The sequence below is a fragment of the Lepidochelys kempii genome, chromosome 8, assembly GCF_965140285.1.
Source record: "Lepidochelys kempii isolate rLepKem1 chromosome 8, rLepKem1.hap1, whole genome shotgun sequence".
NCBI classification, from domain to species: domain Eukaryota; kingdom Metazoa; phylum Chordata; order Testudines; family Cheloniidae; genus Lepidochelys; species Lepidochelys kempii.
In genome coordinates, this window is record NC_136387.1 from 66,810,001 (window position 1) to 66,835,820 (window position 25,820).

Below are 25,820 nucleotides of genomic sequence, written 5' to 3' on the forward strand. Positions count from 1 at the left end.
ATTATTTATCACTGTAGTAAAAACCTGAGAAAGTAAAGATAGGTACAGTGAGTAGTTAGCAAGCAGCTGACCTCCCCTTCTACCTTTGTTCCATAGGGCAAATATTAATTAATCAACCTAACTGAAAGGAGCAAATACTCCTTTCAAATAGAGAAGTAAGATTTTTTTTGTCCTATAAAGCGTTACTAACTCTAGTACAACTTACTAAATAGAAGGTAGTGATACAGATAAGGTGCTGAGCTCATCTATGCAGGGAGTAGGTATTTTAGGTAACATGGCTTTATGTATATTTACTGGGCAGTTATCCATTATAAATAGAGCTGGGTGAAAGTTTTTCAGCAACTAATAAACTCACCAAAACTGCATTTTTCAGGGCACCGAAACTGTTCATGAATCTAGGTAAAATTCAGCAAAAAGTTTCATTTGCAAAAAAGATTTTTAAAATGTCAAAACAACATTTTGAAAACAAAATGCCAGTTTGACCTAAGTGAAATATTTTTGGTTTTCCATTTCTTGGATGAAACCAAATACATTTATTTTCAGGGTGTTTTTTGTTTTGTTTTGTTTTTGGCCCTAAACTGAAAAATCAATTATTTGCTCAGGTCTAATGATAAGATCACCTATCTAAGCAAACTATCATTAACTGTATATCTTACTGTTGAAAAGGATGCAAATTAAATTTCCAATCATTTTTTACTCTCTCTTCCTCAAAGGAACTTGTAGAGTACTACAAGCACCACTCTCTCAAAGAAGGTTTCCGAAGTTTGGATACTACTCTTCAGGTTCCATACAAGGCATCTGAAAATTCAGATGGACAAAGGAGTAATAAAGCAAGCAGTAACTGTGAGTATTATCATTTTACATATTATTTGCTGTCATTTAAACACTAAAAGCGTAATGATATTTAAAACATCTTCATTTTGCATTTTTGACATGTAACCAATTAATATGGTAATGCGTTCAACTAGGATTTTTCTACAGCTAAGCATAATCAGATCTGCCAACAGGTTTATGAACATGTCTAGTGAGACTTCCTTGCTGCCAAACTTAAAATCAGGTTGGTGTTCAAAAATCTATTAGAAATGCAAGTGGGAGATTTAATTTGGAGTCTGCCTAGTTTTTGCAGGTGTTTACATAGGCGGCACTGTTTTCAGTTACATGCATAAATAAGTAACCATTTCTAATGTAGTATTGAGATTTAAATAGATCAGTCATCTAATATAACTGCATTTTTTTAAATTAGGGTTTCAGCAAAGAGACACACAGTTTTTCAAGTAATATGTCATTTGTTGAATCATCTCATTTGTTTTTTTACACCTCTCTTTTAAGGCCATAATTTGCAAGCCTGTAAAACACTTCTAAAAGAATTTTCAAAATACATACCATATAAATACCTGTTAAAAGACTATATGTATTTTTGGAGTAAATAGCTACAATATGTGTAATATTGTTCTTACGAACATGTAACTTTCCATTTTAAGGGAAAGTCTATAAAAGCGTTGTTGTCTTTTTAGAAGTTCAGTGCTATTTAAAACAACTGTTATGTGGTCTGTTGAAAATATTTAATTTTTCCCTGCAAGAATATTAGACTTCACAGCGTTTCAGGCAATGGCCTTATCTTTGCACTGCACCAGATAAGAAGAAGAAAATAAAAATTAATGATGACTTCAACAATATGAAGACTGCTGTTAATGAAGATACAGTCAAGCCCAGTGTCTTGTGGAAATAATTTTGACTATTTCATCATTTTCACTTATTAGTTTTCTTCTTGGATTTTCACTTGTTTATCTATACTCCATGGACATGCATATATAATTTCCAAGAGAATTTCTTATTTTTATTTGGTAAAACAGGAACATTAGGTGAATTTTAGGACACATTATTTTCAGATTATTTTTCATCCATTTTCATTGTTTTTTCTTTGTGTTTCTTTCTATCATCCTGTTTCCTCTTTTCTTTCTTCTCTTGTTTTTTCATTGTTTCCCCTGGGTGTATACAATGCAATTAAACACGCATGGCTGGCCTGGGTCAGCTGACTTGGGCTCAGGCTATGGGGCTGTAAAATTTCAGTGTAGACGTTCAGGCTTGGGCTGCAACCTGAGTTCTGGGGCCCTCCCAATTCCCCAAGCCCAAACATCTACAGTGCAATTTTATAGCCCCGTGAGCCTGAGTCAGCTGATATGGGCCAGCCACAGGTGTTTAAATGTAGTGTAGACAAACCCTATGAGTTTTTTGAGTTTTCTCCCTCCTGTTGTATCCCATGTTTTCTCAGGACTTCACGTCTATTCCTAGTTATTTGAAAAGAGATGAACAGAGAATGATCTTTTTCCCCCATTATCCTATCTCCCTTCCCTTCACCATCCCTCTCAACCTCTGTCCTCTTTTCTCCCCACCCCTACTTGGCATGGAGTGCCAGGGCATTGACTGGCATGAGGGGAGTGTACCCTGCCTGCCTTACCTTTGTGTTTATTTTAGTTATTCTCTGAGAGGAGCAGAAAGAAAGCACTGCCTCTTCTTACTTAGACCAGCTGATAGGAGGAAGGCACGGAAGCAGGCATCTGTATCACATAGAAGAGTACTAACGTACAGGAGAAATAGCACAACTGTTGCAAATTCCTGCAGGATACAAGATTTTATATAGTGCATATTCCACTTCCTTCACTCCACTCCAGAAATAAAAATCTCCATTACAGGAGTTCAAAAGTGATTATATGGAAGAACAAAAGAAATGAATGTGGGGCATTTTCCACTTAAGAGGTTTGGCAGGCTTGGCTTTCTGCTATGTTGAAATTCAAACATTTTCCCACTATATTTGCTGGTGGAAACTGGAAAATTTCCCCCTGAGGCCAAATTGATGAAAAGTCTCTCAATTCTCAGATTCCCCATGTAAAACCTAATATTTTGCCACAACTCTGAGAACAAAATGCAGATTGTTTGACCCTGGATGACACTTTGGTTAATGGATTTGAAGGTTTTTATAAATCTGAATGAGCTTTTCCTTCTGGACACTCCAGACTTTAGTACTGGACCCAAATCGTGAGTCTGGTGTTCTCTTGAGGCTCAGCAGAATTTAGGTATAGTCTCTGACTTTGGGCCTCTAGGCACACACACCAGGTACAGATACCATGTCTGATACCCGTCTTGGCAGGCCCTGAAAATAGCTCCAGCTGTCCCAAGCCTCGCCAGTAGCTGTTGCATGCTCTGAGTTCCACTGAAGCTGATTTACTGTTTCCCTTTTTGGGGACTTTGTGACAGTGTAAGCAAGTAACACACAGACTCTGCAAAGGAATTTCTAAATGAACATACCTTATTCTTAGACAGCACAACTGGTACAGTTGATGGAAAAACAACAAAACCTGCACACAAAACCCTACCTCACTTTCCTCACTACTCCCACAGTCCTTTGGGATTTGGTCAGTGACTTTTCAGGGGTCCAGTATTTTCCTCACCCTGTTCTCCCCTGCACAGCCTTGTCTGTCGCTCTCTCCTTTTCTACTGAATCGAGCCCTTTTTATGAAGTTGCAGTCCCCTTTATTAGGTGATCACTAGGAGCTGCTTCAAGTCCCTTTCTCGGGTGATCCACTGCTTGATTACAAGGCCACCAGAGGAAAAGGGTTTCTCTGCCCCTCTCAAATATTGTTGGCAGATCATCTGCAGCTCATGCTTTTTAGTTTTACAGCTGCCCTGTTAGTTTTCACCAAGTTGGCATTAGAATGCCCTCATAGTTAGGGTATCTGAACCCTGCAATTTTGATCTGCAAAGCAGTTAGAGAATTTGTATCTTGGAATTTTGTTAGCAAGGGTTACAACTTGGAAGCAAACCAGCTGCTGCAGATTTGTTGGACATTTGAGTTGAATTTACTTCATTCCCCAAGGGGAATCTTCACTCAGCCAGTTCCTCTCTGACCACCTCCTGCTCTCCTTTGAAGGCATCTCATATAAGAAGGGATAGCTGTTGAGAGGGACCCTGAATGACAAACTGAGGGGAAGGAGATTTGCCAGTTTTCCAGCTGGGTGCATTAACTGAGCCCATGGTCACCAGATTTTCACAAGTACAGGCTGCGGCAATTAAATATGTCAAGCTTCCAACTTCAATCTGAGATTGACTGGAGGTTTGAGATGGACATTTTTCACTGCTCTGCTTATATGAATACCTGTTCGGATTTTTTTTTTTTGGTAATAAATACATCTTCCCTAATGATGCAATTCTCATTTTTTTTGTCCTTTGATACCTTCATAGTATTTGGTATACATTAGGAAAAACTTCACAACATAAGCAGAGAGAGGCATTTCTGTCTTGGAGCATTTTTTTAGAAATTTAGGAAGCTCTACTGCGGACATTGCAAAAGTCCATCAAGTACTAATGCCAAGTGTTTTGAGCTAATATGAAATCCAAAGGCAGCTTCAAATCACCTAATTGTCTAAGATGATAGGAAAAATGGTTTTAATGGTTTTATTTATTTTCCCTTTGAATATTAAATGGCTGCTAGGTTTTCCTGTAATTTTTTTATATGACTTACAATACAATTTCCATATTATTTCTTAGAATGTCAGACAAAGGGTGATTTGAAAGCTGGCCTACTTGTGTCACAGTTCTCTCAATACTTACTTGTTAGACCTGAATTATCATTTTGTACCTAAAATTAAGTTGACTTTTCACTTACTTCAGAAAATTGTCCAGTTGTTCTTTTTAATCTCCTAGCATCCCAGGACTTGTGTACTCTTTTTAGATGTTCATTGCACACTTTCAGTAGGCATGAGGATACCTCATCAGCTATCAAATATGTCAAGACATCTAGATGTAATTTACTTTTTTCTTAAGAGGAATGTAAACAAAGATGGGTTTTGGTGCCACGGCATGTTCTTTGGTCCCAATTTTCATTTCAGACTGCTTCTGTATGCACAATGTTGCACCCACAAAAATGGGCACATACTCTTTTGCGGGTAGAAAACATACTATCACCCAAAGGAGAGCAAATGGGTGACCAGCAACCTGATTACTATAAATATATTGGAGATTTAATTAGTGTGTTTTTAACCCTTCGTTTACCTGAGGATACATTACATTTATCTATCAAAGAGGGGGCTAGCATAGTGGCTGCACAAGTTTAAGTACCTGAGCCAAATTCTGCATTTTGTGTGTGCTCAGAACTTCCACTGAACTGAATGTGTGTAGTATATATGGATCCAAAGCATCATTTAGTCCTTAGAGGATATGAAACGTGCACGTAATTCCCGTTGATGTTAATAGTTATCAGAGTAGAATGCTGTGATCCCTACATGCATGGTGTGAGGTCCAGTTTAACAAGGTACAGTCACTCCTCGCTTAACACTGTAGTTATGTTCCTGAAAAATGCGACTTTAAGCAAAATGTTGTTAAGCGAATCCAATTTCCCCATAAGAATTAATGTAATTTGGGGGGTTAGGTTCCAGGGAAATTTTTTTCACCAGATAAAAGACTATATTTTATTTATTTATATATATATATATATATATACACACACAGACAAACACACACACAGACACACACACACACACAGTATAAGTTTTAAACAAACAAGTTAATACTATACACATCAATGATGATTGTGAAGCTTGGTTGAGGTGGTGGAGTTAGAGGGTGGAAGAGAGTGGGATATTTCCCAGGGAATGCCTTACTGCTAAATGATGAACTAGCACTCACTGCTGAACCCTCAAGGGTTAACAGGTTGTTAATGTAGCCTCACACTTTACAAGACAGCACAAATGGAGGGAGGGGAGACAGCATGGCAGAGAGAGAGAGAGACACCCATTGCCACTTCAATTACGGTGACCCCACTCTAAGTACATTTCCTTTTTAAGTAGATCAGCAAGTTGAGACAGCCGCTGCTGCCAGCAAGCTCCTCGGTCCTGAGCCCTGTCGTGTCCCGTCCCACCCCGCTCTATTGAGATGGGGTAAGCGGGGGACAGGAGTAGGGGGAAGGGGACACCCTGAAATTAGCCCCCTTCTTTTCCTTTCCTCCTCTCCCCCCCACCCCACCCCCGCACAGCAAGCAGGAGGCTCCCGGGAAGCAGCTCCAAGGCAGAGGGCAGGAGCAGCACATGGCAGTGGGGGGAGGGACAGCTGAACTGCCCGCAACTGATGGGCAGCTGCCACACAGTGAGCTGCATGGAGCTGATAGAGAGGCTGCTGGTCCACCCTGGTTCCAAGCCCCCACCAGCCAGCTGCAACGGGCTGCTCTTCCTGCAAGCAGTGGACAGAGCAGGCGGCTGCCAAACAATGTTATAAGGGAGCATTGCGCAACTTTAAAGGAGCATGTTCTCTAATTGATTAGCAGCGTAACAACGTTAACTGGGATGACTTTAAGTGAGGAGTTACTGTACTTAAGAACAGGCCTAAGTTAAGCATGGGACTAGTCCTGGGGATACCAATGGCACTACTTATGTACTTGAATTTAGACACATGTTTAAGAACTTGGTTGAGTCAGGGCCAAAAGGATTTTAAAATGTATTAAGAAAAGAAACAACTTTATTTGTAAGAAAAAACAGTTTAAAATTCTTTTCTGCCAAACCCAAAATGGATTTTTTTAAAATTTTTTGTTTTTGAAAAATGTAATTGTGAAAAATTAAATCATAGATCTACATTTTCCACTTTTCACAGTCAATTTCCTTCCAGACTTCCTCAGTGAGGAACTGTAGTTTCCTTATTACCAATGACTTACATAATAGAAATACTAATATTTAAATATTTTGCCGATATTTCAACGTTCTTTTGCTTCTCTCTTTTTCTCTTTCTTTCTCTAAGCCCCCTCTTTGTTCTGTGGGTTTTCTTTTGTAACTCCTCCAGACTACAGCTTTGTTCCCCCTTCCTCCACTCCTTTCTGGTCAGGTACTGCTTACTGCTTTTATATTTCTTCTAAATTTGCTTCTGTTTGCAGATTCTTTCTATGTGCAGCCAACTAGGGAAGGGACGAATCTACTTTTTCATTTCTTGACTAAATGCAGAATAGCAGCTAATGCTATATACTGAAGACTGACTCCAAATCTCAGTAACTCGTTAACATGATAAGCTATAAAGACAAGGTAATCGGAGGGTAGAAAATTTTTATTCTTGCAGTCCAATAAAATCAAACTCTTGCAAAATCAACTTTTAAAAGTATACATTCCTATAAGCAGAATTTGAATAGCCGCAGCAGATCTCAAATGGCCACTAGTTCACCATTCAATAGCAGAATTCTATAGCAAGTATTATATTTTTAATTGATGTATTCATACAAATATGCATACCTGAAAATTGCACTGTTCATGAATGAATCAAGTATTCGTCCCATCTCTATAGCAAACCATACTGTGGCAGCATCGTAAAATGCCGTTGCTAGAGAGTTCTGTTGTAGCAAATGTTAGATTTTGCACTACCATTGTTTCAGTTAATTTTACTCATCTGCTTTTCAAATGTAATCACGTTTTCTTTATTCTCTTTTAACCTTCTCTTGCTTTGAAAATATAAAAACATTTTGAACTAACAGACAGTATAAAAAGATTGAAATTTACAGCCATGCTAATTTCAATTCCAATCACATTATGGCAAACTTGCACTCCATTAATAAACACCAGTAAGTAAGGATGCTGTTGTGACTTTTAAGCCACAGTTATGGTGGAGCTGCACCACTTTGGCAGTAGCCCCAGTAATTTTGCCTGTGGCAGGCAAAAAGTCTCTGAGAACCCTGAAGGCACATACACAACAGCAACTGCTATACCCTCTAAAAGAGTGCAGCATTTGTTCTCCTTATGCTGGTTCACTTCCACTTATAGAGGGTGGATTATCTGGCCTAGCTAGCACAAGGTTTTGGAATTGAGGTTGGCCCCTGGCACCCTCTTCTACCCTTGTGCATAGCACTAGTCCCAACAGAGCCCTTTATGTTGGTAATTAGTAAGAATTAACTACACTCTGTCTCCTCCACAAAAAGAAATCCTGACAATATCTGATGTAAAGCATGTCTTTGTAACAATTACACAACAGTAAAGGGGTGTCAGGTAGTGATAGGTAATTTAATCATGTCTGCTTGGATGGCATTTCATATTCTGGCAGATACTGTGCTTGACTTTTTGCGTTCTTTATAAAATCATCTCTTTTTAAGACACCAAAAGAGTCTTCATTAAATTCACAACTAAATGATAATATAAATGGAAAATATGATCACTAAATATTATGGGTGGGGTTTCCAAAAGCACCTTCAATGTTGGCTATCTCTGCTCCCACTGGAAGTCAGTGGTAAAATTTTCATTGATGCCAGTGGGAGAAGAATTAAGCCAGCAATTTGTGAGCACTTTTTTGAAATTCCTCTCCATGCTTGCAAACTGGCAAGAACTGATGTACAGTTTTGTAAAATTAAGCAAACGCACATTGCTTCAAGACGCACAGAACCCACTAGCCAAAAATGACTCTTCTGGGGATAAAGCCACAAGTTAAGAGAAATACATAGTGTGAGATCAAACTGGTTACAGGTTACATTAATGAGAAATTGACCCGAATAGAAGCAAGGCAGAAATCTGACACAGACCAAAGTGTCTAGTTCTCTGGGGCTACAAGCATTAGTGAGTCCTCTCAGGGTATGTCTATAGTGCAACTAAATACCCGTGGCTGACTTGTGTCAGCTGACTAGAGCTTGCGAGGCTGTAAAATTGTGCTGTAGACATTCAAGCTTAGGCTGGAGTGCAGGCTCTGGGACCCTCCTAACTTGCAGGGTCCTAGAGCTCGGGCTCCAGCCTGAGCCCAACGTCTACACTGCAACTAAACAGCTCCTTAGCCCGAACCCAGCGAGTCTGAGTCAGCTGGTATGGGACAGCTGCAAGTTTTTAAGTGCACTGTAGACATAGCCGCCTCCTTCTTTAAAATCTCCCCTGCTGCTTGTTTCAATTCTTTCTTTTCTTGTTTCTCTGATCCTCTCTCCCCTATCTCCAGATTCTTTCCTTCTCCTCTTACTTCTTTCTCACTTTCCCCGTGCTCCTCACTTTGAAAGGGGTTTGAAATATTCCCCTCCTTTACTCCAATTCTGCCCCCTTTCCCTCCCATTTCCCCCAATATTTTACTGCCCACTATTCCCTGCATTTCTCCTCTCCTTAGTTCTTTTCCTCGCTCAGTTCCCCTTGTTTTCTTCTTTCTTACCTACTTCCTTTTGTTCCTCCCCCACATCTTCCCCAGGTACCTTGTTCCCTTGACCTCTTATCCTCTTTCTAGATTCCAGAGCGGCTCTCTGCTTCCCCTTCCCCTCCCCACAACCATTTACTGGTCCTTATAACCTCCAAATCAATTATCCCCTTCCCCCAATAGTTACTGCTATTGTCACCCACCAAGATACTGAGCCCCAAATCAATAAGTGCTGCTAGTGCCCTCTTCCCCCCCAAAATGTCAATTACTGCCTCTGCTGCACCCCTTCTCCCCAAAATCAGTTCCTGCCCCATCACCACTGATTCTTGCTGCCCAGTATGGTATTTGGCATAGTATTGATGTAAATAGGCAAATAGTCATGGTATTTGACTTGCTAGAGTGTAAGTAGTGTATTTTTTATGATAATATACTGTGCATGATTGTCTATATTCTTCAGCATCTTCATATTGTGCACATGAACAATATATAAATCTGCTGATTCTCTTCTATAGAACGTATTTATATCCTATAGGCATATGCTAAATACTAACGCTGAGTGTAAAGTTGTCATGCACTATGATGATGTGGAAAAATATGGTCATAATTCATTTTCAGACATATGATTTAACTTTAGCTATTTCAGTTTTAATCATTGATGCGTGTCCAGTTTTAATTATTTGAATGCACGGTATCTATTATGCAAAAGCTGCTGTTCATATGAGGTCACAATAAATATCAAATAAAAGTATATGCAGCAAGGCTATCACTTAAGTGGTTGATTTTGTCCTAGCTGTTTAGATTTTCTAGTTTATATGCCATGTTTCGTATTTCCCTGATTTTAAATCAAAGAAGGCAGCTTGCTCTGATTCTTTACTGTTAAATTTCGATTACGTTTTCAAAACTAGAATGTTAGTAGCAATTCCTAAAACTCTTTGGGAAACTCTAGTAACAGTGTGCTTGCTCTCTTGTTCTCTGAATTATGACAAAGAGAATGGTTTTGATGATTCCTCCAACTCACTGTTGTTGGCCATACTCCAAATACACCCAGGATTTTTTCAATAGGGATTTTAGTGTGTCCATCTCCCTAGCTCCCTATGTAAGGTCCTAGTCAGAACTAATGGTAGTCCATTTCTGTCTACAGCAGCTGTTTACTCATTGAACCAGTTGTAAAGGGAGATTGCCTCTATTGAAAAACACTGTTTGGATGCCTTTTTGCATACCGTAGGCTTCCACCTTTGCCAGTTGCTGGTCTAACCTCTGAATCTAATGTATTAGCCAGTGTATATTTTTTCTATTATACCTAATTATAGGTCTCACCCTGCAAGGTGCTGAGAACTTTTACCTCCCAATGAGAAATGACAGTCCACAGCAGCTTACATGATTGGATTCTATAAGACTTCATAAAAAGATTATTAGTTTGCTACAATTAAAGCCATTTTTGAATTGAACATATTAGAGACGTGCAGCTTTTGCACTTGTATCATTCAGAAATGTTTGAAGTAATTTTTATATCTGTTTAAAAGATTTAGGCCCCAGTTCAGCAAGGTATTTTAAGTCGGTGCATCACTGTAAACCTTTAAGAGTTGATTTTGTTGGGACCTCTCACATGCTTAGACTTATGCTAATACTTAAGTTCTTTGCTGGATCAGGGCATTTTCGCTTTGTGGTGAAATTTTGTGAGCCAGGTTCAACTGATCATTTTTGATGTTTGATTTTCAGTGTACTCTCGAGAAAAATGGTGCTTTACATGATCCAGTGGCCATACAACAGATAACTCAAACTGTAGAAATGTATTTCTTTTTTGCTGTTGGTCTACAGCAGCGGTTCTCAAACTGTGGATCAGGACTCCAAAGTGGGTCACGACCCCATTTTAATGGAGTCACCAGGGCTGGCTTAGACTTGCCCAAACTGTAGAAATGCATTTCCTTTTTGCTGTTAGTTGGAAGGAGTTAGTCTACAGACTTATATGGATAGTATTTAACCTGGATTGCTTCTCTGAAGGAATAGCACCATAATCTATGTATTTTGCCTCATTAGGGGTTTAAAGTTAAATCAACAATAAATGCTAATAATCTATTTGGAAACAAACTAGTGACCTGAAAAATATGTTGATGTAAGTACTTTGCAGCAAGTTTTATTATAAACTACAAAAGTGTAATAAATTTTACAGTATTTTTGAATCCTTGAGAAAAAATTTGCCTTAGTGGCATTTACATTCAGGCTTATGTAATGTTTTTTTCTATTTCCCTCCCTGTCCTCTGCACATAAAATCCTCCAACCTTGTGTTGAATTAACCTTTAAAGAAGGCTTCTTGATCTCTTTGGGTGGTTACTTTCACATTTACATAAAATTGTTGCCAATTTATTTTGTAATGGAATCATTGCTATACATTTTACAGTATTGACTTAATTGATTAGTCTGCGATTAACAGATCATAACAACATTGATTTCTTGTGTTCAATTTCAGTGCTAAGTCCAAAAGCAATAGGCATAGCCATTGCCCGGTATGACTTCTGTGCAAGAGACATGAGAGAACTGTCCTTACTGAAAGGTGATGTGGTGAAAATTTACACAAAGATGAGTGCCAATGGCTGGTGGAGAGGTGAAGTAAATGGAAGGGTAGGTTTTTCTTTTATTTGGTATCATTTTATACTTATCTCACTGATAAGGCTTTTAAATGGAGTCTTCAGACATCATAAACCTGTTTCACATATTTTCTCTCACAGCATATCTGACACATCATCAGCTCTGTTTCAGATGATCCAGACAGTATGCTTGATCAACTTTCCCAGAGTCTAAATGAACTAGGGTCGTGGATGAGCACTAACTGGCTGATGTCCAGCGGGGATAAGACTGTTTGGTGGGGGAAATAGCAGAGGTTATAACCCTTAGCAGCAAAACATCAGGGTCTTGTTGGATCCCTGGTTGCTTCTTGGTGTCCAGCTAGCAGCAAAGGCCAGGAGTGCATTTTATGATCTTTCCTTTTGGACGTGCATTTCACCACTGCCTTCTATACCTTTGTCAGCATAAGACTGGATTGCTGCAACAGGATTTATATGAGGCTACACCTGAAGGGCACTCAGAAACTTCAGCTAGTACAAAATGTGGCAAGAGGCTTATGTAGCAGTGATTTTTACAGGGAGCATGTTACATCTGTGCTCGGAGATTTGTGCAGGTTGCTGGTAGTTCCCAGGTACAATTCCAAGTGCTAGTTTTGTCATAGAAGCCCTAAATGGTTTCCATCGCTACGTTAGGTGCTACCACCCTGCTCATGTAATACCTCCGCAGTGGAGATAAATTGAGGCACTGAAAGTCCTGGTTTAAGTGGGAAGAGATTAGTGGCAGCGCCAGGGCCTGCTGTAAAGGGCCTGTTTCTCCAGCTTTGGGTAAGGGAGGGTGGATGTGGGTTGGGATGGTGGGTGCGAGTGAAAGTCCTGTGCAATAGGATGGGGAGAAGTCTGGGGTTTTGTGTTTTACATTATTTGAAGGGGTTTTTATTTTGTACATGTGCTAGAGCATGAGAGAATCACATTTTAAAAAAGAAATAATCATATAGACTGGAAGCAATATAGAAACCTAAACAATTTTTTATGGCCCTGTGTGAAATAAATTGATGATCTCGTTCCAGGTGTTAATGGACAGACAGGCGCATACTAAAGAAAAACATTAGGAATGGGCATTCTGTTTGACAGTCTCAGCAAGATGGGCTTCTGGACTTGAGTTCTCTTCTTTCTCTAGAGATAGTTCATCCAGAACAGGGTACATTGGCAGGGCAGCATGAAGTGTTGCACTCTGTTATAGATATAGGACTTCACTCTCCAAAGTTAATAGGTGTGGTTTCTTTCATGAGCAATACAATAACTTGTAACAATGCAGTATAAATGAAAAATTTCGGGCTCTGCCCTGCAATTCTTTCTCATTTAAAACGACTCCTGACTACATTGAGACTTGAGTGCACGTAAGCACAACAAAATCAGTTCCTATTTAATTTATGTGAATAATGGTAATGGGGACTTGCGAGCCTGATGGTAGCTTTGAAGAATACTTAGATGTCCGTCACCTCCAAAATGGGGAAATAGCAGCTGCCTGGCTCTAGTAAAACTCCTTGTTTCTGCTCTTACTCTTCTTCTTCCATGTTTTAGTGCTTTGGGGCACAGTCACAGCTAGTGGTTTAGTTCTGGTCTTCCAAAAAAAGGTTTTAATGTCCAGTGCTGCAATCTCCAAATCATGGGATCAATAATTTGCATCACTTGGTTGAGAGGCGTTACTCTAACTAAGTGCTGTGGTGGCACAATCAAGTTTATCTTTATAATTTTGTGTCCCCTTGTTTACTAAACAGAACCATGACAGTTTTTGCCTAGGCAGGCCTGTAAAAGAATTGTCCTGTGTCATTAGCATCTTATGTATTATTTTTATTCTGCTTTTGCCTTCTTTAGGTGGGCTGGTTTCCATCAACCTATGTTGAAGAAGATGAATGAATTGAACACTTACTTTGCACTGTTGACCAGAAATTTCAGGGACTGTGGAATACAACAATCTGCAAAGCATTATTAGTCTTGTTAAGTATTTCAAAAGCAGCATTTTCTGTCTGTCCAAACCCTCCAGTCTTATTGTTGGAATTTCTACAGAAGTTTGTGCTGACAGATTAATGGTTTGCCCAGAGCTATGCAAGAAACAACCTGCCAGTTTGCCATCATCAGGGACCAGTATAAAGCCCAACCCTCACCTTTCCAGAAGATCCTTGCAAAACAGATTTCTTTATGCTGCCTTTCATTTCACCCTGTGGTACACAGCGAATGCTACCTATTGGTAAATGTTTAATAAATCTTTTTTTCTAGTAGCTAACATCTGTGATGGTAGAAGGAGGCGATGAAGGCTTATTACTCCTTATCACTGTATACAGAAAAAGGAAAGTTCAGTCCTGCCAGTCAATATTAGCTGTCTTGAAACATCAAGCAATGTTATTTATCACATAACAAACAGTTGTGCACTCATCAAACCATTCTGAGAAAAATAGAAATGTAGTAAATATTTATAGCCTTTTCTTCCAAGGTACATGTGTGGGATGATTATAACTGACTTGAAGTCCTGCCTAAATTTTCAAACAACTTGTTTTTAAGACAGGAGTTTTAAAAAGGGTAGTGTTTACTTTGTGTGGTTCTGCTAGAAAAAACGACTACAAATGGGATTGTGGTGTTCTCTTTTTGTTTTGTTATGCGCTTCAAAGCAAATTTTACTCAGTTTACAAATAAGCAGCTAACTATGTAAACACACCCAGGAATCTTAAGGACAAAATGTGTTCTTTATAGCTCATGTATCATCAATAGTTTAAACATTTTGTAGGTCATATTCTGCCTAGAATATGGCAGATTTGGCTTTGCAGTAGGAATTTAGTTAACAATTCCTTTCCTGAGTGAACACAAAAAGAATCCCGCTCACTGTCCCATAAGTGTATTGACTCTGCAGGGCTGAAAGAATTAAATAGTAATAAAAATGTATTTTTGGAGCAAAGCAAGGAGATTTCACCCTAAATACACACAGGAACAGATCTGCTGGGAAAGAAGGTATCATTTTTAAGGGTAGTACTGCTCTTTGTATCTTAAACTACTGGCACTTTTGTATTTTGCTTTTGGAAGCTTTCTACATCAGGTCTCCATGAAGGGCTTTTTCTCTTTCCCTTGCTAGCAAATGGGAGCATGTATCATCCAGTGTATACCTTCTTGGTCATCAGGGCATGGTAAACGAACATCTTACAGATTTTTTTTTTCCTGTTGCCTGCCTTTCTGTTTTTCTGGAATCTAACCCTGATTGTTACTTCTCTCCCAGAGTGGCAGTGAAATTATGGCAATGCAGTGGTGTGGACTGTTCCTTCCACAATGTAATGCATAAGTGTCGATTATCCTAAGAAAAAGAGCCCCCAAGTTTGCATGAAAGCCTGTAACCTTGGTGTCAGGTATGAGCAAGTGATATCTGTCTTTTGAGATCCAGAATTTTAATAAAGTTTGAAAGTCCTGGTTCATAGAAGAAAAAGTTGAAACAAGTGTTAGTGGTGATGTTGTACAGGTGTGAATATACAATTGTTAATATTTAGCTAATATCTTACCTGTAAAATTTGGGCTAAACAAAATGTTCCTACATACATAAAATTCTGAACTGTATTTTTCCTGTGTGTGACACTCTCCTCCTTCCAGTACAAAACACAGGAGAATCCATTCCCACAATGTGCACACAGACCAGCAATACAGCCCCTTTGCAACTGCTATCCATCCTATAGACTGAATGATATCCAATGATCCTCCACAGAATGAGCACATACCCCAACTCCCCTCCCTTGGGCTGCTCTCCCCCGCCCCCGTGATCCCCACTTTTATGCTGGCCTATTTGTGGCCAGCACAGACATCCCATTCACATGGGGGTGGGGGGGGGGGGGTTGCAGCCATTCCTCACACACACACACACTGCATCCTGTAGGCAGCCCCTTTGCAGGGCCAAGTGGTGCAGCGAGCCTCTCGGAAATTCTCTGCATATGGGTGAATTTTAACCTTAGGGTTAGGGATGAATCTCTGCCAAAGTAGCATAGTTTCAGGGAGTTTACCTCAAAATTATGTAACTGTGATTGAGTTGAATACATTTATTTGATGGAACTGATTTAGAGCATTTGTAAATGATTCGTAAAAGATATTTTATAAAGTGATCTGTACAGCAGTTTAGACTTTGGTATGTTGTCTGGTTATATTTTGCCATGCAATAGTATTATGTGTTGTGGGCCTGATCCTGTTCTCCTTAAATGGACCACACTGGTTCTTTGGCAGCTTTGCCTGCTTTAGGGGTAAAGGAATAGGCTCTAGCTCTGTGAAATGTTTTGTGCTTAGCTATTAGCATATAGTTCTTGTATGAGGAGAAGCAGTTTAATTCAATACAAATTAAGAAACACATCTGTTATGTTCAGTAACCTAGGGTTTTTTAAACATTAATTTGATAAGTCGCCTTGTTACCCTAAATTGATTGTGTGCTTTTTAACAACTCAGGGGTCCAGCAATTTACCTTGGAGAAGAATTAAAGTAATATCTTAACACTTTTTCATAGTATTCATATTGTACATCTTGGTTGTCTCTGTTTAATGCCCTGTACTGAATGAGTTAAACGCTGCATCTTAAACTATATTTCTAATACCAAAGACTTATGTAACAATTCCAGAGCCACTGCTTCTCAATGTGCTTTCTTTTGCCTGTATGGAGACCTTGCTGTCATGCAGTGACTTAGTACAGTACTTTAATTTGTAATATGTTGTACATATGTGAATATAATAAACTGGTTAATTTCTTGTTTAAATTCATGTGTCAGAATTCATACTTGGTAGTGTAAAGGCATGGTCTGGCTCCTGTGTGGCTTTTTAAATAACTGCTGTTACTAGCAGGAATTGTTAATGGTCTGTTTATCAAACCCATACTTGTATAAACCTTGTTTATATGTAAGATTGTGTTGTCATTGTATATAGGTCAGTATATCCTTCCTTCCTTTGAGGATTTGTTCTTAGACTAATGTCCCTTGTGCTATATCCGGAATAGCTTTGTATATGGATGGATGGATACTCAGAATCAGCTATATATATTGTTGTTAATTGTTTATTTGTATGTTTTCCTCTATCAAAACCTGCACTTATTATTTCTTGCCTGACATATCCTTTTAAGAGAGATTCCTCTTGTCCATCTTGTTGTATAGATGTGTCCCCATCTCCTCGTTCTGCATTCCCTCAGTGCTTAGACACACACACACACGTTCATTCAAGTTGACTTGAGATCAAGTCTGAAAATATGCTGTGTGCATAATTTCTTGGGCTGCTAAATTATCTTTTTATAATGTACCCTGTTCACATAAAGTTTTGAAAATATAGCCCTTTATTTACAAACAGAATAATTTCTGTGCCGATTTATTAATTTAGTCAGTTCAGTGATAACACAATTCAAACATGGCTTTACCGTGTCACTGCTGCTTTTCAGTAACAAAGCGTTTCTTTGTGGAGCCACTTTTATGATAATCATTAAACTTAATGAGGCATTTACACATCTCTACACATGGAAGGCATAATTTTCCTGTCATATCATATATCTAAGAGTCACACCTAACTTGAAAGACACAGAATGCATTTCAATTAAATTCTGTTCTTAACATCTCTCACTCTCTCACACACACACACAAATATGTATATATATGCAGGTCCCTTTCACTTATATGAGAGAGAAGAAAGTTATGCCCTCTGTTGAGTGAGAAATTAAGAGAAACTGTTGTAATTGATCTGTAGGGGCTGTTCATGGTGGGGTTCTGAATGCCACAGTTTGATTTGTAGGAATTAAAACTGAACCAGCCACTGAAGGTTGATTTGGAGGTTTGAATTCGACAAATTCCTTCCTCAACATGGAAAATCACCTCCACTAAGATCACTCCTTCCTATACCCCAAAGCAAGCTCTAATTCTCCTCCAAAGGTAAGGTGAGGTGGGGTTCCCAGGGCTTGTTCAGGATATGGGGGTGGGAGAGAAGCATGCCACTTGGAGGGGAGGTTGCTGGCTTAACACTGTGCACTTTTTCTTTGTGCAAACATTCTCTGCCTATGTTTGTGGAACACACGCAACCTCAGACCCAGGCTTGGTTTAAATTCAGTGCAAATGTTTTGCATGTCTCTGGTTTCCATTGATATTGTCACCAATGGATTTTGCAGTCAAGTTGCAATTGCAGTTTTAATCACTGCACTAACCCAGGGCTCTTTCACACTTAGTTTCATGTGTTACATTAATACTGCAGTACATTCATGGTTGTGGCTTTGCTGCACACTATGCCCACTCAGAGATTCACATTGATGTTGAAAAGGGAAGAAAGGAGAGCACAGAATCCGGACCCTGGACTTCAGAAAAGCAGACTTTGACTCCCTCAGGGAACTGATGGGCAGGATCCCCTGGGAGAATAACATGAAGGGGAAAGGAGTCCAGGAGAGCTGGCTGTATTTTAAAGAATCCTTATTGAGGTTACAGGGACAAACCATCCCGATGTGTAGAAAGAATAGTAAATATGGCAGGCGACCAGCTTGGCTTAACAGTGAAATCCTTGCTGATCTTGAACACAAAAAAGAAGCTTACAAGAAGTGGAAGGCTGGACAAATGACCAGGGAAGAGTATAAAAATATTGCTCGGGGATGCAGGAGTGAAATCAGGAAGGCCAAATCACACCTGGAGTTGCAGCTAGCAAGAGATGTTAAGAGTAACAAGAAGGGTTTCTTCAGGTATGTTAGCAACAAGAAGAAAGTCAAGGAAAGTGTGGGCCCCTTACTGAATGAGGGAGGCAACCTAGTGATAGAGGATGTGGAAAAAGCTAATGTACTCAATGCTTTTTTTGCCTCTGTCTTCACGAACAAGGTCAGCTCCCAGACTACTGCACTGGGCAGCACAGCATGGGGAGGAGGTGACCAACCCTCTGTGGAGAAAGAAGTGGTTTGGGACTATTTAGAAAAGCTGGACGAGTACAAGTCCATGGGGCCGGATGCGCTGCATCAGAGAGTGCTAAAGGAGCTGGCGGATGTGATTGCAGAGCCATTGGCCATTATCTTTGAAAACTCATGGTGATCCGGAGAAGTCCCGGACAACTGGAAAAAGGCTAATGTAGTGCCCATCTTTAAAAAAGGGAAGAAGGAGGATCCTGGGAACTACAGGCCAGTCAGCCTCACCTCAGTCCCTGGAAAAATCATGGAGTAGGTCCTCAAGGAATCCATTCTGAAGCACTTAGAGGAGAGGAAAGTGATCAGGAACAGTCAGCATGGATTCACCAAGGGCAAGTCATGCCTGACTAATCTAATTGCCTTCTATGAAGAGATAACTGGCTCTGTGGATGATGGGAAAGCGGTGGACATGTTGTTCCTTGACTTTAGCAAAGCTTTTGACACGGTCTCCCACAGTATTCTTGCCAGCAAGTTAAAGAAGTATGGGCTGGATGAATGGACTATAAGGTGGATAGAAAGTTGGCTAGATTGTCGGGCTCAACGAGTAGTGATCAATGGCTCCAGGTCTAGTTGGCATCCAGTATCAAGTGGAGTGCCCCAAGGGTCAGTCCTTGGGCTGGTTTTGTTCAATATCTTCATAAATGATCTGGTCTGGATTGCACCCTCAGCAAGTTTTCAGATGACACTAAACTGGGAGGAGAGGTAGATACGCTGGAGGGTAGGGATAGGATACAGAGGGACCTAGACAAATTAGAGGATTGGGCCAAAAGAAATCTGATGAGGTTCAACAAGGACAAGTGCAGAGTCCTGCACTTAGGACGGAAGAACCCCATGCACCGCTACAGACTAGGGACCGAACGGCTCGGCAGCAGTTCTGCAGAAAAGGACCTAGGGGTTACAGTGGACAGGAAGCTGGATATGAGTCAACAGTGTGCCCTTGTTGCCAAGAAGGCCAATAGCATTTTGGGATGTATACGTAGGGGCATTGTCAGCAGATCGAGGGACGTGATCGTTTCCCTCTATTCAACATTGGTGAGGCCTTATCTGGAGTACTGTGTCCAGTTTTGGGCCTCACACTACAAGAAGGATATGGAAAAATTGGAAAATGTCCAGCGGAGGGCAACAAAAATGATTAGGGGACTGGAACACATGACTTACGAGGAGAGGCTGAGGGAACTGGGATTGTTTAGTCTGCGGAAGAGAACAATGAGGGGGGATCTGATAGCTGCTTTCAACTACCTGAAAGGGTGTTCCAAAGAGGATGGATCTAGACTGTTCTCAGTGGTAGCTGATGACAGAACAAGGAGTAATGGTTTCAAGTTGCAGTGGGGGAGGTTTAGGTTGGATATTAGGAAAAACTTTTTCACTAGGAGGGTGGTGAAACACTGGAATGTGTTACCTAGGGAGGTGGTGGAATCTCCTTCCTCAGATATTTTTAAGGTAAGGCTTGACAAAGCCCTGGCTGGGATGATTTAATTGGGGATTGGTCCTGCTTTGAGCAGGGGGTTGGAGTAGATGACCTCCTGAGGTCCCTTCCAACCCTGATATTCTATGATTCTATAGAATTTAAATTCTCCTGCCCTGAAAGCACTGGCTCCTCCCACTTGAGCTAAAGATGAGTCACAGCAGGCTAGGGCTTTTGACACACAGCTAAGTAGTTCTAATTCTATCTTTTAGAAGGCAGTGATCCGTATCATATGTGTGCATGCACACATTTGTTTTTAGCTAGTTTATTCTGATCCTGTTGAAGGATACTTACTAATAGAAAACAGTATTTTTGGTGATTATTGGAAAGATGCTATCTGCACATCGTGTGCAAATAACTTTAGCATGAGGGGTGGATTAGATGACTTCTTGAGGTACCTCTAACCCTACATTTCTGTGATTCTTTGATTGTATCCCAACAGTACTTTAAAAAACAATGGTAGTGCAAACTGGGTAAGCAAATGCACCAGTGCTTCATCTGCGTACAGTATCAAATCTTAGAATCTGTTTTATTATAAGAACAAATGTTTATGTGTCCTCTAGTACTCCTTGAAAAGGGCCACAGAATTTTTAACATCTGAATTTCCACTAGTGATCGGTGGCTGGACGGTCACTTTAAAATCACAGCCAAAAGCTTTATGAAGCTAATGATAAATAATATATATTTTTCACAATATGTTGAAATTTGTAATTCAACAACAGAATAGACAAAGAATTAAGCATCAAAATTCCAAATGCAGAAGACTGATTCATTGCATATCTCATCAACTTTCTTTTCAAGAGCTAAGAGCGATTTGTTTTTATAGCAAATTAGATTTGGGTTTTTAATTTAGTTTTTTAATTCCTGATCCACTGTACAGTATGCCACCCATTCATTATAAGGATCTCTGTTGCTTACTCTGAATATAATATTAGATTTTATTTAGTAAAAGAACCCTCCTGAAATGTTTGAAACATCTGTTTCCTTTGCTTGCTTTGACTACAGTTTTAATCTTGTGCTTTTGGAAGCTAGATATGTAGTTACTTTAAAATGTTGCAGTTTAACCTTCAGTAAACTCGTATTTAGAACAAATGACAGGTTAGGAGGTGGCTATTTGCTAAAAGGGTTGTTTGCTTCTTTCAGAAATCAGGTTATGCTAAAATTGCTATGGCAAAATGTAGCTCCAGAGAGGACTGAAATTGTCTGAAAAGAAAAAGGGGACCAGGAAACAAGAAGACCAAAATTAATAGCAGGCCATGTGTGCTGTAGTCCTACAGTCTGATGTGTAAAGTTTCACGTTAATACCATTTCTTACCCTAGATAACTTTTTTTAAACTATTGCCCAATATATCAGATGCCTAGTGCTAGCTTTGGCTTTGAACCAGATATACTGGAATGCTTCAGCACTCTGAAACCTTCACTAATGTAGATACTATAATTGACTGCCTTTGGAGAATACTGGGCCTAATCCTAGATGCTTTTGTTTGCTTGTAATCTTTAAGCTGAACCCCCAAGGAACCTATTTTGGGTGCTTAATTTTTGGAATTGCTCTTTTAAAATCTAGCAAAAGCCTAAGTTCCAGATGTATTTTCTTTCTTTCTTTCTTGTTTTCAATAAAATTTACCTTTTTTAAGGACAGGATTGGATTTTTGGTGTCCTAAGGGTATGTCTACACTATGAAATTAGGTCGAATTTATAGAAGTCGTTTTTTTAGAAATCGGTTTTATATATTCGAGTGTGTGTGACCCCACAGAAAATGCTCTAAGTGCATTAAGTGCATTAACTCGGCGGAGTGCTTCCACAGTACCGAGGCAAGCGTCTACTTCCGGAGTGTTGCACTGTGGGTAGCTATCCCACAGTTCCCGCAATCTCCGCTGTCCATTGGAATTCTGGGTTGAGATCCCAGTGCCTGATGGGGCTAAAACATTGTCGCGGGTGGTTCTGGGTACATGTCGTCAGGCCCCCCTTCCCTCCCTCCCTCCATGAAAGAAAGTGCAGACAATTGTTTTACGCCTTTTTTCCTGGGTTACCCATGCAGACGCCATACCACGGCAAGCATGGAGCCCGCTCAGCTCACCGTCACCATATGTCTCCTGGGTGCTGGCAGACGTGGTACTGCATTGCTACACAGCAGCAGCAACCCATTGCCTTATGGCAGCAGACGGTACAGTAGGACTGGTAGCCGTCATCGTCATGTCCGAGGTGCTCCTGGTCGCCTCTGTGAGGTCGATCAGGAGTGTCTGGGCAGACATGTGGCACCTTAGAGACTAACCAATTTATTAGAGCATAAGCTTTCGTGAGCTACAGCTCACTTCATCAGATGCATATCGTGGAAACTGCAGCGGACCGCTGCAGTTTCCACGATATGCATCTGATGAAGTGAGCTGTAGCTCACGAAAGCTTATGCTCTAATAAATTGGTTAGTCTCTAAGGTGCCACAAGTACTCCTTTTCTTTTTGCGAATACAGACTAATACGGCTGTTACTCTGAAAACTGGGCAGACATGGGCGCAGGGACTAAATTTGGAGTGACTTGATCAGGTCATTCTCTTTAGTCCTGCAGTCAGTCCTATTGAACCATCTTATGGTGAGCAGGCAGGTGATACAGATTGCTAGCAGTCCTATTGCATCATCTTCTGCCGGGCAGGCAAGAGATGAGGATGGCTAGCAGTCCTATTGTACCATCTTCTGCCGAGCAGCCATGAGATGTGGATGGCATGCAGTCCTTCTGCACCGTCTGCTGCCAGCCAAAGATGTAAAAGATAGATGGAGTGTATCAAAACAAGAAATAGACCAGATTTGTTTTGTACTCATTTGCAACCCTCCCAGCCCCCCGTCTAGGGGACTCATTCCTCTAGGTCACACTGCAGTCACTCACAGAGAAGGTGCAGCGAGGTAAATCTAGCCATGTATCAATCAGAGGCCAGACCAACCTGCTTGTTCCAATAAGAACAATAACTTAGGTGCACCATTTCTTATTGGAACCCTCCGTGAAGTCCTGCCTGAAATATTCCTTGATGTAAAGCCACCCCCTATGTTGATTTTAACTCCCTGTAAGCCAACCCTGTAAGCCGTGTCGTCAGTTGCCCCTCCCTGCGTCAGCAACAGCAGACAATTGTGCATCTGAGTTGAGAGTGCTGTCCAGAGCAGTCACAATGGAGCACTCTGGGATAGCTCCCGGAGGCCAATACTGTCGAATTGTGTCCACAGTACCCCTAATTCGACCTGGCAAGGCTGATTTAAGCACCAATCCACTTGTCAGGGGTGGAGTAAGAGCCCTTTAAGTTGAAATAAAGGGCTTCATCATGTGGATGGGTGCAGGTTTACATCGATTTAACCCTGCTAAATTCGACCTAAAGTCCTAGTATAGACCAGGGCTAAGAGATTTATGCAAATGTTGTTTAATTAGCTGGGGCAACAGCTAATTTCTTTTGTTTTCTTTCTCAGCTCTTCCCTGAAGGAGGGGGGTAGGGCTTCAGGGTACCCCACAGGAAGGAATTCCCAAGTGCACCTTCCTGGGTTTCAAAAAAGGGGTTTTGCATTTGGGTGATGGCAGTGTTTACCAAGCCAAGGTCAGAGAGAAGCTGTAACCTTTGGAGTTTAATACAAGCCTGGAGTGGCAAGTATTAATTTTTAAAATCCTTGCAGGCCCCACCTTCTGCACTCGAAGTGCCAGAGTGGGGAATCAGCCTTGACAATATTCTTGAACATTTAACTGCGATTGGCCTGTAGCCCGTCATTATTATTTGTATTGCGCTAGTGTCTAGAGCCCCAGCCCCATTGTGCCAGGTCCTGTATAAAAACAACTCTTTCCTCCTCCTACCTGCTTTCACAGACTTTTTCTGTCTTCCACCTTCTACCTCCCTGGCTATATGTGTGAATCTTCCCCTTTTGCCTCTCTAGCCCATTTCCCCTTTCCTCCATTAGTTGTATGTAACATTTATATTGCAGAGACCCCAGTCATGAGCTGGGTACCACACAAACAGTTGGAGCTTATCTAAATGGAGAGTTAGTGCACAGCAAGCTAGGCTGTCAATCTATAATACACTAGCCTGCCACGCACTAACTGGCTCTGGCGACCCTTCCTACTGCGCACTAAAAGTTCTCTCGTGCATTTTGATCTACTACTGTCAAGGAGCAGAAGGGAACTTTTAATGCATCGTAGCTGGTCTACATGGCCAGTAAATGCATGGCAGGCTACTCACAAAAGGCTTATCTATTCAAAGAGTTAGTGTGCAGCAAGATGGCGTGTAAGTCTTACAAGGCAGCCTTATAGATTTACACGCCATCTTGCTGCACACTAACTCTTTGTATAGATAAGCCCTTTATAAAAGAGAGTTCTTGCCAACGGAGCTTACATCCTGCTTCCCTGTTTCTCTCTCCTTTCTTTCTCCTACCTCCGTTGCTCTGTTCCTCCCCATTACTTAAGATAAACTGTAGGGCCAGAGGGAAAGATTTCTCCTAAGAAGGAAATGTTGAACTATTGTTAAATGTAAGAGAAGGATAAATATATTTTTAAGTGAATCTTTAGATCTCTGAGAGCCTGGCATGAGATCTACAGTATCTGGTATTGCAGGTCAAGCAGTGACCATCAACTCTAACAAGAGTAACACATAAGGCTAGATCGTGTGTCAAGGGCACCCAGCTCACAGTAACAAGCAGAATGTAACTGAGCTATCCCAGGAGCAGTGCAGAGAAGAAACTGACCCAGGAAGCCATGATCCTTTCCCACCATCACTTTGCTCTAGGCAGGTAGTAATGTGCCCCTCATCTATCCGATGGGAATTGGGGGTGGAAGGCCAGAGACGACGCTCTACCTATTCCTTAGCCGCCTTCTTCAGGAGGTGGGAGTGTAAGTGGGTGTGCATCTCCTTTTGTCTCCTAAGTTCCAGGTAGTAAGCACAAGAGAGTTAAGGGTTTTTTACTCCCCTGTGCAGGCATGCAGTCTGTTTCAGAATTGTACTCATGGATTTCTGAATGCCTTACATAATTGCTTTCCGTAATTAAGCTGTAGCTTCACTAGACCAGGAAAGGCTCTCAAGTTAAAGGATTAAACTTTCTGAAATTGTATGGTTTTTGTAGTGTTCCACTCACTGACTATCTCTTGGGTTCAATTCAAGTTAGATAAAACCGAAGTGTTCTGTGTGAGGGAATGCTAACTGTACTGTATTTAGGAGAGGAGTGGTAATACCTCTCAGGGTGAAGGTAATAAAACCCAGCTGAGTAGGCCCAACTCCGAAATTGTATTGGCTCACCCAGGTTGGCTCTGGAAAAAGGGCACATAGATTGTAAGAGGCAATTGCACTTCAATCCTTTACTAGTAATGTTCATACTTATTGTTGGGGAGAACCTTTGTTATAAACCAGCACACTAAGTAGACGTCCAAGGACAATTCTAGGAAGATGATGGAATTTTCATCTTTATTGTTTGCAATGTAACACAACTTTAAGTATTACTAAAATTAAATTAAATCAGAAGTATAGTGAGACTAGGTGAAGAAAGGAATGATAAGATAAAAAGAGAATCACTGACAAATGTTACCCATATGTACCTATTGGGTCAGATTCTGATCTCACACTGGTGTTAATCTGGAGTAAATCCATGGACTCAAGAGTTTATCCATGGCATATCTGAGATCAGAATCTGGCCTATATTGAGTATCATCATAAAATACTTTACCATAAATATTTAAACAAGTAAAAAGCTATGGTTAATTCTGTATGAGATATGAAAGTAGATCTT

General features: G+C 40.5%; 1 protein-coding gene across 7 annotated transcripts in view; it reads left to right on the forward strand.

The window, feature by feature from the left end:
- The window catches only part of VAV3 (vav guanine nucleotide exchange factor 3), a 248,586-nt gene extending 232,128 nt beyond the window's left edge, over positions 1–16,458 (forward strand). For 3 of the 7 annotated variants that reach the window (XM_073356847.1, XM_073356848.1, XM_073356852.1), the window contains 3 exons: positions 714–843; positions 6,784–6,867; positions 11,594–12,748. In XM_073356847.1, the coding sequence (XP_073212948.1) occupies positions 714–843; positions 6,784–6,867; positions 11,594–11,925 (546 nt within the window). In that variant the 3' untranslated portion in view covers positions 11,926–12,748. The other 4 variants (XR_012160359.1, XR_012160360.1, XM_073356849.1 and 1 more) reach the window with 4 other exon arrangements.
- Positions 16,459–25,820: the final 9,362 nt, after the last annotated feature.